The sequence below is a fragment of the Embiotoca jacksoni genome, unplaced genomic scaffold (assembly GCF_022577435.1).
Source record: "Embiotoca jacksoni isolate LCO1_2020_lvr unplaced genomic scaffold, fEmbJac1.0.p SCAF_14, whole genome shotgun sequence".
Taxonomy (NCBI): domain Eukaryota; kingdom Metazoa; phylum Chordata; class Actinopteri; family Embiotocidae; genus Embiotoca; species Embiotoca jacksoni.
Genome location: NW_027185274.1, coordinates 7,657,442 through 7,678,534, shown reverse-complemented (window position 1 = coordinate 7,678,534; position 21,093 = coordinate 7,657,442). Strand labels below are relative to the sequence as shown.

Genomic DNA, 21,093 nt, shown 5'->3' with positions numbered 1-21,093 from the left:
CTGACAGCGACTACGCCGCCGCCAGCCTAAACTCACCTCAAAGATGTCTTTGGACGGCGTGACAGAGACTTCTTGGTCGTAGGTAATGTTGACATACATGTGAGTGGACAGGATTTGGTCGGGGAAAGGTCCGAGGAAGGCCACGTCCTTTTCATTATAAGCCACTGCCCTGGCACCTAATGTCAGTCGATGAGCTACGTCCTGTTTGTCGCGAGGATGGATCCTGAAACAGAAAATTCCATTACGTTATCGTTTATTAGAAATAATTAAAAAAAAAAAAAAAGAGAGAGATGTGCACCGGCTGGTAAGGAGTTTGTAAGTTGGCATGGTAAACAAAAACAACCTCCGCATACAAAAAGAAGGTCACGTGATTACATGTGCATACTTTTTAATAAAGACAAGCAGCAGGAAGCGGTTTCCCTGTTGTTGTTTTTTTGGAGAAAGTTTGCTGATATTTAAAAGTTATGCCAGGGACACTGTGCCTTCAGGGGCCAAACCATTGAACGTTTTATAGATGTTTTAAAAAGGTCTTAAAAAAACCAAATACCCGAAGGCTGCTGGGAAGCGAGAGCGCACGCTTTTGAACAGGTGAGATTCAAGTTCTTTGCTGATTAAAACTATTGCAGCAGTATTTTTTTTTTTCTTTTATAAAAGTACTCCGATATCAGGTCAAAACTTTTCAAACCACATCTCTCAAATTCAGAGTTAGTCTTGAATCCTGACAAATCTGCACGATGATGAGTTGCACAACTGATTTGAATAACTATTTTACCAATTTCTGTCCACCACTTTATTAAGACCATTTTGTCCACCATTGTTAGTTAATCTTTGCCTCCAATGTTCCCCCCCCCCCCGAACGTCTGCAAATTGCCCTCCACAATGAGACGAGCTCTCTTTAAGTATGAAAGCCTGAGCAAGGGTTACCGACGGGTCCCGAGACGCAGCCTTTCTTCACAGGTGAAGGCAGATGTGAATAATCCCTCCAGGCTTTTCAAGTGTGACCCACATATACAGAAGGTTTAAGGAAAGTTCAATCCTTTTCAGTCAACCTCACCTAATATGAATACCTATGAAGAGGATCCTTACGTGCCGTAGGGTGAAGTTTCATCTGGTAAATCCAAAGCCACAGCCATGAAGGTTCTCTTCATCCTGCCGTTCGGGACAAAGCCGGTGTCCGCCGTTTGGTGCCAGCGGATGTTCGGAAAGCCGTCATCTGGGGAGCCTTCTTTGTAGGTGCACAGCTGCGTATACAAAGACATCATTCATCATATGTACAAAACATCAAATGTTTAATTTAGTCTTTTTTTTTTTTTTACAACCACTGGAGGGCACCCAAAATAAACCGAGACATTTTCTGACTCTACAGTGCAGCGTCTTTAAGATCTGCGCTATATTGGATGGTGTATTTACACACCGTTTATGTTAAACGTGGAACGAAAATACTGTGCGACCATACCTGGACGAATCCAAACGGAAAGTCGAGCGCCGTCTGGCCCCCTGAGCCCCGGTGGAAAGCCATCCTCCAGTCATCAATCATAGCAGGGAAGGAACAGTTGTACTTGTCCTGGTGATAATCTACATTCTCCTCCCCTGAAAGGTTGAAGACGCTTACAGATGTATGTTGTGTAATAGACCACAGTGACACCAGCGTAGGTAGTCTTACCTTGGTACCACAGGGCTCCGTTGATGGTCATGTTGAGCAGCGGGTGGATCATTGCATTCCACAAAACAGAATTTCGGTCTTTTGGACTGCGAGATTGTCGTGTTGAAAGTAGCAGGGCGTTAGTACAAGCCAACATGTATGTGAAGCTGCAGGCTAGTGGACGTCGCTGTATGCCCTTACCCGTCTTTAGTGTTCTCCAGGCCACACTGCTGCAGGGCTCTGGAAGACGACCAGGCTTCGACAGGGGTGCCTCCCCAACAGGACTCCACCAGTCCGATGGGGTACTTCAAATTCTCATACATGTAACGTCCAAAGAGCCAGCACACTGCAGAAAACTCTGCTACGCTGCCTGGGAATGGCAGTGAAATGCATGAATGTGATTGGCATTTGATTTGCAATGGAGTACATCGTGATAAGAGTATACGTGTTTCAAAATGTTTCGTATTATACTGCCCCGTGTCGCAACCATAACAAAACTGTAGCTTGGATTGAAGGACAAATGCGACATCTGCGCGTTTCTCTGACTCGGCTTTTTTCCAAGTGTCTCTGCCGCAGTTCAACGCCCCAAAGCAAAAAAAAAACCTTTAAGAGTAAACACGTTTTTAATCAACTCTATGAATAAATGAAGAAATCTTTTGTCTTACCGACTGTGGGCACGGACCAGGGAAGTTCCACGTGAATCAGATCCGTTAGCTCAGTTTCACTCAGGTTCAAGCCTGCCATAAAAGTCCTCACATGAGGATATTTAACCGAGAGAGCCAGCTCCTCTGAGGAATTGAAAATCTGTTGGAAAATGGAGTACATTAATACGTATATATTGTCCCTTAAAGAGTAACGAATGAATAAATAAATACATTCCAATAAAAAAAAAAAAAATAAATAATTATTTGAATGATTTATGGCGCTTTGGGTAAGGTGTGACTATTTAGGCGTGGGCTCCAAAACTGGTTTGAAATCAATTTTGTTGCACGAAAGCAGAGATAAAGTATATTGAACTGAAACTAACTTCGAATGTTTTGCGTGTAATATAAGTGAAAGACTTTTGTTTCAACATTCAGCACTGCAAACCAACCTCGGCTCATCAGAGAGACAGACGGACGGACGGACGGGTGTTCGCCGTACCTGAGATGTTTTAAAGTACATGTTGCTCTGCCCACCGCACAGCCAAACGTCTCCAAACAACACATCTGTCAGAGTGACCCTGCAGTTTGGAGCGGCTGCTGTCACATTGTAGGGACCGCCAGCAGCAACGGGGTCGAGGCCGACTCGCCAGATGCCTGTGAAAACAATCGTAGATTAATACACTGTAAGAAAATGAAGTGACTGAACAAAAAAAAAAAAAAAATGAAAGCTTTTACCAACATGCAAATGGGAAATATTACATAAAACAATGTTACATCTATGAATCACTGTTAAAAAAACAACAACCATATCCTCCCATTCAACCCACTGTTGTCATGCCTCTCTAACGGCTCTGATTGCTTACACAACAAAAAGTCAAACCAAAAGTGTGTGTGTGTGTGGGTGTGGGTGTGTGGGGGGAGGGGGGGGGGGGGGGGGTCCTTGCCATATCTGCTCCTGTCTTGTTTCCAGTCAGTACACCCTGCACATGTCGAGATCAATTTCCCGTTTGACAGTACCTGGTTTAATTTACCTTTTGTCACGTTGACAGCTGAGATTGTCTGTGTTATTGGTCCTGACAGGGAGACGGTGATCTGTGCGCCCTCCGGGCCGTATCCCCACAGCACGGCTCTCTCTGGGGACTTTTGCAGCACCATGTGGTCTCCGTAGTAGGAGGCGAAGCGCAGGTTCCCATCTACACACACTTAACAATGTTACTGGGTCCTCAGGCCTCATATTACATTCATCTGTCCATCCGTAGAAAAGGAAAGATGTACCCGGAGAGAACCCGCGCAGGCACAGGGGGGGGGGGGGGGGGACATGCAAACCCAGCACAGAAAGGCCCAGACCCGGAATCAAACCCCGAAACTTCTCACTGAGGCGACAATGCCAACCGCTGCACCGCTGCACGTTATGATTGCAGCGAGGAAATAGGTGACGTCACGTCACGTGACGTCACGAGGCGCAGCTGACTTTGAGCCTTCAGCGAGACCTAATTATTTTCTGCAGGAGAAGCAAAATTCCAAGGATACAAAACACAACAGAGGCCGCAGCGTGGGGGAGTTTGGTACAGACACGGTTCCCTCATGGTGAACAGACGAGTAGTTTATAGCCTGCGTAGTGTCAAATCTAGCTGTAACAGTTGCATCAACGCGGTACAGACGCGGCTGTACAATGCTGCTGGACGCTCGCTGTACTCACCGCAGGCGCGAGTGCACGCTAAAAGTACAAACCCAACACAAAGAGCTGCAGCCATGACAAGAAGACAACACACGTGAACAGACAGCTGAAAAATGTTGTCTCGAAAAGTCATGCCTGTGTAGACTGACGCCCGTAAACTTTTTTTTTTTTTTTTTTTTCCGGCGAGGAAATAGGTGTCTTCCACGTGACGTGACTCAGCTGACTTTGAGCCTTCAAAATAAAAGCATTAAAAAATTTTTTTTTAAAAACCGACGTCAAAAGTTAGCCCACAGAAATCCTTACTCAAAATATGGCTCTAATGAACGGATATTATAATTAAGTATCTGATCCAATAGCTCACAAAACTTGCAGACAGAGTTTGTTTCTTTTGTTAAAAAGGGAACATAATTTATTGTCCATATTATGTTAATGCGAATCATTTTATGGTTAAATTGAAGCTGTGAGGTTTTGGCTATAAAGTCAGGGTCGTTTTTGAACTTCCCTCCTGGTTTAACATCCACTCCACTCCAGGGAAACAAAACAGACACGAATACGATTGTAATGCATTTACTCGCTAGGCCGAGCTGTTTCTTAAAGTTGCATTGAATATTTTGAATATTGAATACCAATTGGGGTCAGAGGAACTCCACAACAAAGTGAAAGACATAAAAATGTGTTAATGTATGCAAACAACAAGCAGCAGACATATGGCACTGCATGAGCATCTATTCGCTGTTGTGTTTTTGGTCACCTGATGAATGCAAGTCCAATATTTTAATCTTTTAGCGGCTTTGATCTCCGGGACTAAGGGATAAATATGAACCTTTGGCTCGCTGTTTACATATTTCACTCAGTTATCACCTTTCCCCCCCTTTTTTTCTGTGGGTTTGTCTGAGAATCAAAGCTAATCTCTGACTTTACTGTGCACTTGTGAACAAGGTTGATACAGGTGCCGAGACCTAGAACGATACAACTATTCACTAAAAAGGTAAAAGTGACTAAATCTTCCTTACAGCTGCAGCTCCGTTGCTTCATTACTTAGAAACATTTTAATTTCAGTGTCAATATGACAATAAATATGACAATATTTAATGCAGATTTAAAGTAAAAGCACATGCCTAATGCCATTGTAAAAAGGTGACAAAGCATTTTGTTGTTGTTATTTTGTACTCTGACAACTCTTCTGTGTTGTGTGCCTAGTGGTTATTTTGTCCTGCAGTTTAATGTCGATCATTCTTCGATTTTGTCATTCACTGAAATTCAGCTCAGCGATGGGTATGCTGCACACATTGCCGTTTGGTGATAACTACTTCAGATACAGAAACCCACTATATTTAATTATCGTCTTGCAGATACTGTGCCTGCAGGATTCAGCAAAGCAGACATTGTTTTTCAAGTGTCTTGTTTTGTGCAGTGATAGGAATTTTTTTCCAATGGTATCCATTCATCTCTCATTCATTCACAACTAAAAAAAAAAAAAAATACAGAAGTATTGGTGTTTTTATTCTGGAAAATAACAAAAAAGCACAATTGCAATAAATATTATAGAATAAATGATTTCATAATTGTTTATTGTGTTTAAACTATATACCAACAAAAAATTGGAGTAGTCAGATAATCAACATTGTAAGCTAAATCACCTAAAATTATTGATGTACAAAACAAAATAACTTAAAATAGACAGACAGTGTAGTGTGGATAAGAACTGTTGAACTGGAATCAGTGAAAAATGTGTTGTGGAGCGCTAAATTACCCACAAACCGAAATAAAATATGTAATTTCTTGGAGTGAAGTGAATAATCTCAAACACAACACTTCTTAAAATGTTTTCAAATGGATAGAACTCATGTTGCACAAACATTGCAGATCACCTCCCTCCCTGCATTATGCTTTCAGTTACATAAAAAAACACCAATAAAATATAACAAAATCAAATTCTTATTTATTTCCACTACCCCAAATCACAGCTTTTCCTAAAAGAACTGCATAACTCAAAAGGCTCTGTCCATACACCCTCAGTTAATGAACTGCAGTGAGTGCTTGTGAGACTAAAAAGCAACCTATAATTACATAATTCCTCAAAACTTCCCTTCAGATACCCAAAGCAGTGAATGCTGTGAGGTGAATCCTTATGAAGGCCAAGTAATTAAAATCTATAGACTAAAAACAACAGCGTGAAAAATGAAAGCAGGTGTGACAATTAATTATCTCACAGTTTACTGGCCAGGTGTTTATTTACCAACTATTTCACACCTTTGCCTACAGTAAAGACAAATGAACACACTGCGTTCTTTTGGCATGCTATTTAACTCAAAACGTTGACACTTGCACAGAAATAAGTGATGGATGAAGGCAGGAAACTAGGAATGGCTGTTGGCTGGAGCATAAAGTAATGGGAGAACTGTAATATGGGGAATAGGAATGTGTTTAAGCAGCGAGACAGAGAGCGACTACATACATGATTAAGAGGGCTACGTGACATTGTTTTAGCCTTCATTGTCCACCAGCCATTTCAATTGTAAACCCTTTCAAAGGCCAGTGATAATATTTAAAATTGAAATGGCACATTTATCTTAATATGAACCCACAGCAGCAACTGTGAGTGCTTTTACCCTTACCTCATGCCAATTTATGTATACAAGACAATGACTGTAAAGCTAATGCTTTGCACTTATTTTGTTATTATGGATTCACCTTTTGATTTTAGTTTTACAGGCTCACATATCCTATTTTCATCTTGTCTGGTAATTTACACAGCTGTCAAATCTGTGAAACAGTTTCAAACGTGGAAGCAGTTGAACATGTGCCACTTTAGACATGATGAAAAGGAAACAGAGTGGGAATTATCTCTCTAAACTAACTGGAAAAGATGTGTCTGAAAGGCATATTGAAGCTGAATGATGTAAAAATATGGAAAGTAATCCCTTTATTCCATTGGCAATTACATTTTAACGTCTGCTATCGAAAACACTTTTATGGAAATAGACTTTCATTATCGCCTTTCGGGTTTCTTCGGTTCATTTGGTTTGGAGTGGAAACTGGAGGTACATGTGTATTTTCAACAAAAAATTTAATTAATTCAAGCAGTGGTTTCCTTTTGTTCATACTGTATATAAATTCTAATACAATTTATGCAAATTTTGAGACCTTAAACTGATTATGTTTTCGTGGAAATAAGAGCTTAAGTTCCTGCAAGCATAATTGCCGGTCTCTCAAAATCCAAGTTAAATATACTTTATAAGTAAATTGTGCTGAAAACAATTTCCAATAATCAATAAAAGAGAAGACACATTTATAAAAGTGCACGTAAGTAAAATGCACAACCAAATAAATGGTCTGGTCTCGGAAATCGTCACAACAATTAACTTTTTCTTCTTCCTCTTGCCTCTCCGATGCTCTTTTTTTTTTTTTTTTTTTTTTTTTAATATATATTACTGTTATAAAACCCTGAATATTCCATCATAAGAGCCGATGATGTGATCTTGGCTTTTTAAAGACTCTGTAATTCCTCTCAACATGTATATTTTATACATATATATAAGCAACCACACCAGATGCTTTAGAAGCATTAGATTATGCTTTAACTGACAGGGTGGGAAATACTTTTTTGTTGATTTGGTTGTTACCATTTTCATAGATTTATAAAGGAAGTATAGCACAATACTTTTAGTATAGTAAATCAAAATCATTTATTATATAAATTAAGAGAGGCTTAAGGGACTATTAAAAGAAACACAGATGTGTTGAAGCATTGTGTCCTGTCAAAACAATTAAACTGCACTTCACAACAACAATAACTCACAGGTGATGTATGAGCATGGAACAACATCTGAAATGCAATATAGTTGCTAAGTAATATCACACATCAAGAAGACAAATGGCATCAGGAATACAGGAAATTGTGTTTTCTCCATACGGGGCTACTACCTACATTACCAGAGAAAGAACAACACCTACAACACCCACTTTGTCACAGTTTCCCCAGACTGCCAATTAACTAATTGCAAACACGCACACATGAAACATAACAGAGATCAACACAGACACACACGGATATATGTCATATTTGAAATGAAAGAAAAATTGTCATCATCTGCAGATCTGTTATTTACTGGTCATATTTCTGCACAAGCAGACTAAGACAGTATCAAACTGATGTGACGGTGCATTTCCATATGAGTAATGCTTCAATATTACCACTCCACTTCGGAGGCCGAGCCAGTGCTCAAATTAGATTGCAGAAATTGGGTTGAAAATGGCTATCCTTCCTCTGGTGATCCGTGGAATGGGCTCTGGTCTGTTCCATCACATTTTACAGCTAATTTCATGTGGTGAAATGAGAGATGCAAATATGTTTGTGGTTTCATGCATGAACCAAGATTTATGACTGCTGTCTAGGGCCCTCATAGGTCTCTTAACACATATGCTCCCATCCATCATGTGATAAATCCCCCGAATTACCGCCTCCCTTTAAGTCACTCAGCAGCTATTAGGTGCATGAGAGGAGCCCAAGCATCATCTCTGCGGCCGACATTGTATCACGCTTTTGCACTTTCACACTCACTGCCACCTAAATCAGTTTACACATGAGACTGCCTTGCTCCATTTATGCCAAAACAACCTGCTGAAGAATAGATGTGGTTATTGAATAAGATAAGCTACGGTAAATTCACTTTTTGATTGCAATTGAGGAGACGGGCTGCATTTCTCTTTAATTTATAAAAAACACTTTTTTCCAACATAGAAACCACCACCAATGTCCAGGATGTAAACAAGTAGTTTCATATTAAAGGCAATATAATTAATATAGATAGGGGAAAGAGTCTGGTTCACTTTTTATTCTATTAAATCATTTCAATCTGTACATAACATCATGTTTTACTCGGGGATTTTAATGGCCAGGAGCAGTAACCCACTGAAGTCTTGTCATCACCCTGAGGTTGCCAGGCAACCAGTGCGGACTCCTTTGACTGTATGATATTAAACCTTTCATCAAAAGGCCTGCTTACGCCAGCAGTTAAAACAATAAAAGTTCACAGCAATATCAATTCACTCAAGTCTTGCTACATGTGCATGATTTTTGTTCCCTCTTTGACCCATGAATTTGCATCAGCAGTGAGCCGTCCTGACCTCTCGACAGTGCTGATCTTGAGCTAATGATGAGCTGAACGAGACCAAAATAGAGGAAGCTATTTTGGCTTATGAGCTGTGTTGCATCCTCTACTTTTATCTGACCTCTGTAGTTTTTTTTTTTTTTTTTTTTGATGCACTCACAAACTAATTGTTTTTTAACTGTTAAAATGATGAATAATTCAATTTCAATTTGTTGTAAATGTATGAATGATAACAATTTGTCTGCGAATTCAGAAAATAAACTGTAGGAACAGGCTTAATCTTCCAAAAAGATGCCACCTGCTGGTTGAACTCAACATCATGACTTTGACCCCGTGCAAAGAAAAAACACAGGGGAGCTTGGAAAACAACTGTGACAACTACCCAGCTTGTTAACATGGGCCATGTAGTCGCAGAGATTTAGAGCCAAAAGTTTCACAAATGTTGATGCACAAACAATTACCTAAAATGTTACTGTTAATTTGTTGTCAGCAGCATCAGTGTGGTGTATGTGTGTACTAATCATCGGTGTTGATTTATTGAGCAACACTTAAAGCCGGCTGAAACTTGTGGTTAATTGTAGGATCTCCTGTGTTCTCTCTGCTGCGCTGTACAAATGTAAACATTTTCACCAAAGTTAGTTATTTCCGTACGAGCAGTAGATAAAATATCCACAGTCACGAGCCGCCTCGCCAGCTCGCAGCCTCCTACACAGATCTAAATGGGTTCCTGGCTTCATAACGGGCTGAGGTGTTGTAGCAATACTTAATAATGATTTTGTTTGTTCCTGAAGAAAATATACCTGTTTACTGATGAGCAAAGAAGTGCCGAAGTAAATCTGACACTATTTCTGTCACGAAGTATTTCAGGCGAAGTGAGTGACAATTACCTGAGCTGCTGTCTCGCATTCAATGCAACTTAATAAGAAACAGCTGGAGGTAGATGGGGAAGGAAAAATATGATAAACTAATTCTCTTATTAATGGGAATAACATGTATACAAAAGGAAAACACAGCAGAACTGGAAGGAGAGCTCTTTACCCTTTTGTTTTTTTTTAACCATATTGAAATCAGGAACATTCATGCACAGAAGTGGACTCCTTTTCATATCATAAACAGAATGACAACCCACAGGGACAATATGAAAATGACAACGAAGCAAAATGCAAATGCTATGACATTATTACTGACCTTTTTTGTTTCAGTGGCAACCCATTAGATCATAAACCAAAGCCCATATTGATAGAAGCCCCGGAGGTACAATCCTCAGAGTGTCACTTTAATAAATGGAGGTATGTGGTTCATCAGCTATTGTGATTGTTTCTTTGAAGCAAACATAAGTCAATATTTTCATTTGTCAAGCAGAAATGAAAATTGCAGTTTGAAAGCATTGTTATATATTTACATGTTTATTACTTGCTTGGATGCCTCTAAAAGATGATAACAAATAAGCAGCATTCATTTTATGCATATTTAGTCAATTAGAATAAATTAACTAATTGACATATAATGAGACTATATGTTGATGATTCTGTTCCTGTTGTCACAATCACAATCTTTGCTCATACATTTTCCAATTAAATATTTTACCAATGTATGTTCCCAATTACTATGATGCATAAAACATATGATGACACAAAGATAGCCATTTAATTTGATTGACGGAAATACGAAAATTATTATTATTATAATTAAGAGTTTATTATTTTATTTTTGGTTCATTTTCTTTCTTAAGTTTTTAGGTGTTTTTTTTTAACACACGCTGTGTTGCCAAGCAACCAGCCCTCTTCTCCCTCTGAAAACAAAAGACCATAGCTCTTTTATAATACCAGCAGGACAAGACAATAGCATGCACAGACAGTTCACACAACCACAATTATTTAATCATGCAATTAGCGCCACACTGACATTTACTGCAAATTATTATTTTATTACATTTTATTTTATGACGGAGAATAAGAGAACATGTATTGAGCAATACATTTGAAAGACTGCGTTGGACTTGAAGTTTACAAGGCACATAAACTGTGTTGGTGTCTCTCTTTCAGAGGATACAGCCTTGAACAATGTTTATTATTTATTTATTTGTATAAGTGTGAAGATTGACTGGGATATTTTTCCTTCTCTCTGGTGCCTGGTGTAAAATTTGCCCATGAACTTCTTTCGCTAAATTCTTTGCTTCTTTTTTAGAAAACCAACATTTTAAGTGTGTGACAAAAAGACAATTTTCATTTTCAGTCATAAACCATTTGCTCCTGACTTTTGCTGAGTTTATTCATGGCTACTGCTAGCCCTAGAATCATGGATACATTTTTCTTATGAAAATGGAGCATTTCCTCTGCCTCTTCATCATTAACAGGCAGCATTGAAGACACCGGCTCTTACATATTTGGTGCATTCAGCTGTGCCTTTCCCCTTTTAATATCACAATTTACATTCCCTTGATGATTAAAGAGCTTTATAATAAACAGGCATGCAGACTTCGGGGATTTATCATAAGAAATTGTTGGAAAACCAGCTGAAGCTGCTGTTTCCCTATAAAAGGTTGTCTGTGTTTTCATTTTTGTTATAGTGAAGACATCAGATGGATGCTGCACATAGTTCAGATCAGCAGGTGGCACTCTCACAACAGAACGAAGCAGGCTTCACCCTCACATTTTGACAGAACGTGTTTATCTTAAGCCTTTCACAGAGGACAATTTCTGTCTTCAGGATTACAACAATGGAGTTTCAAAGATAAACCACATCTGACCAACACAGCAGGATTTTTTTGTCTTTCATTTTATGAACAACTGAATATTATTTAGTAGTCCTAGTTATATGGCTTGGATAAGGTCCCAGGCCTAACACTGTAAAATCACATTAGCATGACTGTTGGGATACGAGCTGAGATAGTGACGCACTAAAACTACACTACAATAAACACAGTATCTTTTTATGTCTGCTCTGTCATATGAGGATTTGTCAATAGAAATAATATTAATATGATGCACCCTCGTGTAATGAATATCATGTGGATGAAAATATTTATTTTTCTTTATTATATACTGCAATCTATAAGCAGGATGTCTGCTGGGAGTGACGTTGATGTTTAGTATCTTTCAAGGAAAGTTGCATTTAGTATAACTGTTGTATATAACAATGGTATACTCTGTTTATTAAAGGAAATAGTGATGTCTATGTAACAGGTTCCACCAAATACCAACACTTCTAGGATTTAAATCTGTAGCAGAATCCACTTTGCATGCAAACACAGTGTTACGGTATGACACATGTCAAATAATGAAGTCATTACATGACTTCCTAGTTTATGAGATTGCCTTGTAATTAACTGGATATTTATTGTAAAATTATAGCTGCAGTCTTTACTGTCACTTTTCTATGTGTTTCAATGAAAATTAAGTATGACACAATCAGTTTCAGCAAACCTCCATGCATCACAAAAGTGCAGCTCGCTCCTGTCAGAATGATAATTACAAAATCTATTTTACAAATTCTCATCCTTCTGTGCAGCGCAGATGAAGTAGGGAAGGCTGTTGCAGCTTATCAGCAGCAATCTTGTATCTATTCAGGCTTATTGACCTGTCAGGTGAGCGGAGTTTGCAGTTTACAGAGAAAATACAATTATGCTACAATTCCCAACTGGCTGCTGTAGGCCAGAGAAGAACTGAGATCAGCAGGAATAATTTCCTCCAACTCTAACTCTTGATGAACTAAAGGCAATAAAGTCCCAGAATGGCAAAGGTCGTACACTGGATGAAATTAACTGAGTATTTCCAATTTTAACTGGGACCTAAACTCCCTCTGTTAAGACTTCGGGTCATATATACTGCTGACCCCTTTGCAGTTTCCTCTTGGTCGAATGCCCAAGAGACACCTGGAGCAGTTTCTTTCATATTCAATCAAACGTGAGTGAAGTGTTAACAGTGTTGCAGAAAGAGAAAACACACCCTCTGCTCTGACACCTCTCAAGATTTAATAAAGTCTGTAAACATGTAGATCTTTTGTGAACAAAAACACTTTTAAAATGGTCAAAACTCTGTCAATCTACTGTATCAGTACAGTGTACAGTATCAGTATGACAATGTGTGAAAACACATCTAGGAATAAATGCTTTCAAAAGTGATTCAAATTTAATACTTTACAACATGGAGAGATGCACATTTTTAAGGCAGCGTAGTGAAAGCCTGTCTCCTTTAATTTGGAAAGTGAAAGATTCACTCCCTGCACACGCACATTTTTTACTGCATTTCTGGTGAGATGAATTGGGAGCGAGAGGAAGCAAGGATACTAATAGCTTTATCTAAGAGACTGACTTTGAACCGCATCTCCTGTGAAAAGGTATCTAACCACTCACATACTTCAATCAGCTCCAAGCAAGTTTCAGTATTTTGGTTAAATAAAATTGTCAGTGAGGAGAGGACACAGATTTATAAGTGACACCCGAGAATTATGGATGGATGACCACCATTGCTGTTTGCTTGAGGGCTAATTATCTATTTGGCAGGTGGAATGTGCCACTTGTGGTAATTAGGTGATTAGAGTGCATTTAGACTTCAATATCAGTGAACCATACCGGAAAAGATATTTTCAGTCCTATGCTAATATGTGAGAACAACTTCTGTTTAAATGTTTTTTAGTATGTAGGACAAAAAAAATTCTCTGATTCATATAGGTCTTTGCAGATTTATTACTTATTCTGATGTAAATGGCTGGTAAATCTTGTGATGCTCCACCCACTGTGATTTAACTACATGTGACATATAGGTTTAAGCATTTTATTTTACCCCTACCTTGTCTCAAGTGCCCGAGAAATTGTCTCTGGTTCTTGTTTAATCGAGTTTGGTCCTCTGAAAGCCTGCTGTGCACCTACTGAGACATCTGGATTACTGGTGTCTTTTTACTGTGAAACGCTTGCGCATGCACGCACTCATGCATTTCTGTTTTCTGCCGAGTCCACAAGGGGAATAAAATGTGAGCTGTCAGTCGAGGGGTTTTATATTCTGAAGGTTGCAGGCCACTCAAAACTCCAGAGACAGAGCCACTAACGAAGAACCGAGCAGCACCATGCTCTGTTGCATTGACTGAACTGAAAGAAAATATTCAGATTTTAATCAGCATGTATTTTGTTGATCTGCTTCAAAACTTTCTTCATATGAAATAACCTAGATGGTTGAAGAACTCAGATGTGTTACTAAGTATTGAGAAAAGCACTTCTATACCAACCTTATTAAGTTAATTCTCCGGCACATGCATAGTAAAAAGTAAGAGGTCAGCAAGTCTTTTTTTAAAAGCATATAGTCACAAGTTATTTTTCTTTCACAGCACTACAGGTGCTGATAAAGTTGTGATCCAAAGACACCAGCACCAAGCACTCAGTGTGGCAATATGTTTAACACATAGTGTTATTACTACTGTAAAAAGTCACAGATCTTTTTTTCCCCCCGTTTTAAATTGTAAATTACTTGGAAATGTACTCAATATTACATAAACCCATACAGGAAAAAAAAATTCACAGGATTTCGACAAACAGGCATCTGTGAAAGTTTAGTGAGAGCACCAAGTTATGTGTTGTTCACAGTGGTATCAGCTAACACCAACTCATCCCGTTCTGACACACACACACCCACACGCCTAATCCCAACTGTAACCCAAACCTAATTTCAACCTTAACCCTAAAACCAAGTCTTAACCCTTAAACAGCCCTTTGAGTGAGGACGAGCCAAAATGTCCACATATTGGTCCTCATAAAGATAGTTGTACAAGTACGCACACACACAGACACGCACAAACAGACACAGACACGCACACACACACAATACAATATAATAAAAGCCTGGCCCAATTTCCAAAACTAGACGTGGTAAAAAAAAAATCTTCAAGTCCAACAAGAGCCATTCATTCTCTCCAGATATAACGCGCGCGCACACACACACACACACACACACACAATTCTAACTTGCCAGCTGAACCTTGTTGTGCACCGTTCGATGTGTCTTAGTAAACTGTTACACTCAGATTTGAACATATTTTCCTTTATACTCAGTAGTTTGACTTGCACAAACTTAAAAAAACGATCTTTACCTTAGAACCAGCATAAGGGTGTTGTGGAAATAAATCAAGTAAAACATTTAAAGATTTAAGATGTTGTTATTTATTGTAATGTATTGTTTTGCACAATTGTCCAATATCCACTCTGTTTAGTTGTGTGCAAGTAGTTTTTAAAAACATGACCACCATCGATCCCTATAAACTTTACCATGTGTTTATTGTTGTAACCATGACAATAGAGATCCCCTAACCTTAACAAAGTGATCATTTTTACCCAAATCACAGTGTTTTTCTAACTTAATCTAAGTATGTCAACCCAAATCCTGATCTTTCTTTAAACCCAACCAAGTCACTAGATGTAATTTTCAGTCACTGAAGGTACAAACAAATGATGATGTCCTACTTGTAGGGGCGTCAGATCATAAAACACTTCTATGTATCGTTCCTGTTCGAAGTGGCTCATAGTTACTTGCTGTGATGCTTTAACTTGCTTGGGATAGAGAATACGTCATACTTAGAAACACTTTACGATAGCAAACAATAATCAAAATATGACATAGAGGGGGAAATCACAGGATGGAAGTTACCATCAACTTAAATAAATGATTCATGTCTTATAGCTTTTCTCATATCTCTCATTAGTTCCTCATCCAATCCATATGCTGTTATTTACCCAGAGGGAGGAGATACAGGGGGATTAAACCAGCTCTGGGTATATAAGGAAACACGGTTTGGGCATAATCACAATGTGAGTCCCTGCAGATCAGCTCAACACAGCACCAACACTTTGTCTTGTCTTGGTTATATCTGAGAGCACTATCATGTTGGTAAATTCCACAAACAGCGATAAGCCGCCATAAATCAAATGAGGGGGAATAATCTGGTTGATCCCCAGCTAATGAGTCCTGTAATACAGGAGTCAGACTGCGATACCTGGCGAATTTACAGCACAGACTACACAGAAAAAAAAGACTCGTATGTGACAGCTTTCATTACATGCCTTAAAATGCGTCATGAGGACATGACAATTCATAAAGTGTACATAAAATATTAGATAACATATTCTACAAATGTGTCTTCAGATGACATTATGGACACAACGTTTAAAATCTTCTATTAGAAACTGAATGCAAGATATGCTCAACAACTGTGAAGTCAAAAGTGGGCACGGATTACCACATTGTCCCATCAACCACTTCTCTGTATATGGCACAACTTTCTGATGGTTGACATTTTATCTACTTTCATCTCTTTTTAAAGCAAACACACCTTCACTTAAAAGATAAAGTATTCCATCTGTTAGTGTCCACAAATCTCATGCAAAGACCAAAATCAACTAAATCTGACTTTCTGACTTCCCCAGAATGTTTGTGACACCCATCAGCTCCTACTGAAGACATACATCTTTAAAAACAGGTCAGAAGGGTATGGTGTCACTTTTTAAAAAAGGATAAATATTTCAAGAAAAAAGCTGGGCATTGTATGTTTAAGCAAACCTAATTAAAACAGGAGTAGAACATGTATTTGTTTGGGACTCTAGCAGCAGTTTAATACTCATTCGGTTTGTTAATGACTATTTTCAGTAGCCTGCAGGTGAATGTGGGACTGAGTCCAAATAAACTGCTGTGTCCATGTTCATGGTAATAATGGAATAGATAAGATACATAAGGCTTTGGATGCACAAACAATACTTGGTAATGAGGTCAATTCATTGTAGGTTTTGTCTCCCAACAGAATTTATTTACAATTACTGTTCCAACACTGGTCAATGATGCTGTGTCTGTAGCATTCATATTTCAGTTCACATTATAAATGCTTAAAATAGACAATCCTGTCATTGTGAGGATAAAAGTTAAGACCAAGTGGCTGTTGGCTTGTAGTTTACTGTTGAATGTCATGCTTTTTAGAGGTCACACTATTTGTGGTTGAAAGCAGAGACATGTTATTGTTTACGCACGGCAATTACAGACATGACACTGGCAATTTACTACTCTTATTGTTACCATGATGACAAAAGTGTGGTATACCTGTCGCTGGTACTTACCAACAGTAATATGTTATTTTGGCAAAAAGCTATTCTGTTGTTCATGTACGAGGAAGTGTTGGTCCTATTGAGAGTTTGAAAACACTTGTATGAGGACATGTTGTCCCTCCAGGAGAGATTTATGGCCTCACGAGAAAACGTTTTATCCCAGGCAAGAAAATCTCAGATATTATTATTTCATTTAGAGCAGGGGTGTCAAACATACGGCCCGCGGGCCGGATCCGGCCCGCCAGGGGGTCCAGCTCGGCCCGCCGGATGACTTTGCTAAGTGTGAAAATTACAGAAAGACATACATTGCATTTCTATGAGAATATGGAGGTTTATGAGTACAATTTTTTTTTAATCGATCCAGTAATTGCTTCAAAAACAGCGTAAGTGTGACGTCTTTACTGGTCTGGCCCACTTGAGATCAAAGTGGGCAGTATGTGGCCCCTTAACTAAAATGAGTTTGACACCCCTGATTTAAAGGAATATATTATATAATCAGATTTATATACAGATTCCTAAGTAATCTTTAATTTGACACAACACATATCTATCCTCACTCCACTTGACTGTTGCTCACAGCTTCAGTCTTTGTTGGGATTAAAGTCTGGAAACTGTTCGCATGAAGGTTTGCTGAACCACTCGAATGCACAGACCAATCAGCGACCAGCGGGGATGGCTTAGTGTGATGACGTTGAAGCAGTTGCAACAGTAGCGGCAGTGGTACATGGTGGTCAAAATTAACTTGAGGTCTACGCTCATTAGGATGCAACGACTGCAAACAATCCTCAATGGAGCATGAACAGTCCCTGGTATTCATGAACTGAATCTGGGTGACAAATGTCATCCATCCATGACACTTGCATTGAACAATGTTGTTGTACTACATTGTGTGGAATTACATTATTGTAATTATCAGCTTGGTAAGAGAGGTCTACTTTGGGTTGTGATGTGAAAGTAATATTCCTGGCTGTTCAGTATCAGTAAGAAGGACACCAGCACAAGAAAGAGTGACGATCCACATATTGACATTCACCACTCTCTTCTTTTTGCCTCCTATTGGTCAAATAAAATTCACTGAACATAGAGTAAAAGGGCAACATTCATGACACTTGACTACTGACTTCATGTTTTCGTTGGATATTAAAATTCAAAGCCCAACATGAAAATAGTTCAATGAACTGTTGAATTCTTCATCTGAATCTTTAAGGCAGACCCATACATAGTACATGCTCCATTTAGTGCAACACACTGCTGAGCGTTACTGTTCAGAAAAGAACATTATTTAAGTAGCTGCCATTAGTGGAGCCTATTCAAGCTCGTGCTATCAGTGGCTGATAAGTAGATTAGTGGAGGGGTGGGGGAGACGGCGAGAGCGGGTGCTTGCTTAGATAATGTGCCAGCTTCTCTTTGCAGTGTGAACTGCCAATGCTGATAATGAAAGGCAGCTACCAACCAAAAGGTCCCAAATCAATTTACAGATTTGGGCACATTTAGAAGAGGCCAGTGAAAAGGCAAATGGGGCCATTACTGCGGCTGTCAGTGCAGATGAGAAAGTTGACGAGCAAGCTCCACTGAACACTTTTCAGACATTCAGGAGGAAGACTTTTTTTTTACTTGGATGGCCACACACAATAATTGTACCATTACCATTTTTTAAAGCTTGAACCACAATCTGTTTTATGTGTTATTAACAATCTGGAATGCATTTCTTTTTTATTTTGTCCATAAAATCAAGTTTATTGTTAAGGTCTGGAAAAGTAAACACATCATGGGAATGACTGTAGAGGTGAGACCACCCAAACTGTCAATCATAATACTCCAGTTTAAGTACAGTTGAATCAAGAAGTCACTTGATGCGTCATGCTAAACTCAGTCACACAGGTTGTTATAGTCCTCTTCATGGTATTAGGGGTGAGTAAATTGTTCCTAAAATAATTTCTGTGATAACAATATTCTTAACAATTTAATTGAATACTAAAAAACTTTATGTATAATTTCAAGAACAGATCACTTAAAATAAAATAAGTGTTATAGTTTTATATGTCAGCATAAATGTAGGTTTCCCCTCACATTTTCAGTAGAAACTAAAATACTACCATGGTTTGTTGCACATCTGATCTTTTGTAACCAAACCACTTCCTCACCACTAAAGTCTCTTTTCTTTTTGCGACTAACTGCTCCAATGTGGAGCCACTTTGTATAAAAGTTACGCACGTAAGGTATGACATCATTGTGTCGACAAGTCGGAATATTGCCATTATCACAATATGAATTTTTTAAATCATATTAAAATTTATAACTATTTTAGTAAGTCTTTACATAGCCTATGCTAAGTCTAATAACAGCCTTATTTATGAATAAATAATTTACACATTGCCTACTAGAAGAAATCTGAACAGATTGGGGTACAGTGTTTTTATTTATTTATTTCCCTCACAGATCATTCGCTTAATTGCTTAAAACTAAAATGGAAATGAAAGTACACAGTAAATCTTCTCTCTCTCTTCTCTGGTCTCCAAATATTGCCCTTGAAAAGTATTATTGGATGAAACTAGTGGGGTTAGCACCAAGAAAACGAGCCGTTCACAAATTCGCCAAAGTCAGACATTTACATGTTATGACACATTATTAAGAACTATGAAAAAAATAAATAAACCAGTTTTTAATAAATATGACAGGGATAAATCTCAGAGGTGCATTTGCATTTTTTTCCAATGTACCATCTAAATCTCTAAGAAAAGCCTTTTTACCAAGAGCTTAAAACAACACAGACAGGGAACATCAGGTAAGAACATTTTGTGAGTTGCAGTTTGGTTTTAGATTCAGCAACATCCATATTTTAGACGACGGTGAAGAACACTCTGAAAGCCTTTACGCACCAGGGGCGTGACAATAAGCAACATAAAAATGCTTCAGACTCCCATGTGAATATTTCGCATCACAACTACTCTTACTGGAAGCAATGCAAATTGCAAAATGCAAAAACAGCATCAGGAATTCCTCCATTGCTCACACTGATGAAGATACAGTATGCTGCAAGGAAACGTAACATACAGTAGCTCCTATGTTTGGTTTGTTTTTTGGTTCATACTGCCTTCACACTTAATCAAACTGTTCCAGAGTTTGTGTGGAAGCGGACCGAGGCCCACCGTGTTGGGAGGCTCGGTTCACTTGTTTGGTGTACATGAAGGTTCGGATGGCAGTGTTCACACTCGGTCAAATAAACGACACGGACAGAGCAATGTCACCAAAGTTTGTTTTAACAAAACCAAACCTGCCAAGTATGAGCAAACCCCAAGATGGAGCGCTCTGCTGTTTTTCAGTCTCTTTCTAGCATCTGTAAATGCTGGAGATCCCAGAAGAAACTTGTCAAACCCAAAGTCCAGTGGCTCAAACCATACAGCTTGAAGGCCATTCTATCATTTCACTTTGCGAGTTAGAGCTCTCCACAACATAGCACAGCAACAACACACAGATTCATGTCTTTTGTAACGACAAAAAGTTTCTCTTGGAGACAGAAATCCTTGTGCAGGTTTTTGTTGCATTATCAGGCGAAAGGTCATCTGGAACAGTTTCTTTAGCATCTAATCTGCCTATCTCGTTGTTATAGCAGCAATTACGGGCTATGAGGCCATTAACATTGTATATGTGTGTAGTTTCTATTAAAGCTGGTGGTGGAAACATTGATTTGTCTCACAATAGTCCTTCCAATTGTTTACCAGCTGATGTTTCTCTTTCACACATTAAACCCTGCACATAGTTCAGCTTTAAACTAATAGCCAATGACGACACACTTGAGGGTTCTGTAATCTCTGGCAGCCAGTACAATATTTCATATTTCCTCAGATGTATTTGACAGGGTGACATATGCGGCTGTCCAAGATGTTGACAATTGAAATTGCACCATGCAGGCATGCATGGCTCATTTAATCACT

General features: G+C 38.8%; 1 protein-coding gene across 2 annotated transcripts in view; it reads right to left on the bottom strand.

Moving 5' to 3' along the window:
- Positions 1-21,093, bottom strand: part of siae (sialic acid acetylesterase) — an 84,503-nt gene that overhangs the window by 1,963 nt on the left and 61,447 nt on the right. The window contains exons 1-9 of one of the 2 annotated variants that reach the window (XM_069147710.1): positions 3,986-4,157; positions 3,318-3,479; positions 2,786-2,940; positions 2,308-2,446; positions 1,844-2,012; positions 1,664-1,749; positions 1,457-1,590; positions 1,087-1,241; positions 37-223 (exon numbers count right to left, since the gene is read on the bottom strand). In XM_069147710.1, the coding sequence (XP_069003811.1) occupies positions 37-223; positions 1,087-1,241; positions 1,457-1,590; positions 1,664-1,749; positions 1,844-2,012; positions 2,308-2,446; positions 2,786-2,940; positions 3,318-3,479; positions 3,986-4,097 (1,299 nt within the window). In that variant the 5' untranslated portion in view covers positions 4,098-4,157. Of the gene's footprint in view, positions 1-36; positions 224-1,086; positions 1,242-1,456; positions 1,591-1,663; positions 1,750-1,843; positions 2,013-2,307; positions 2,447-2,785; positions 2,941-3,317; positions 3,480-3,985; positions 4,158-21,093 lie in introns of those variants that run through there. The other variant, XM_069147711.1, reaches the window with a different exon arrangement.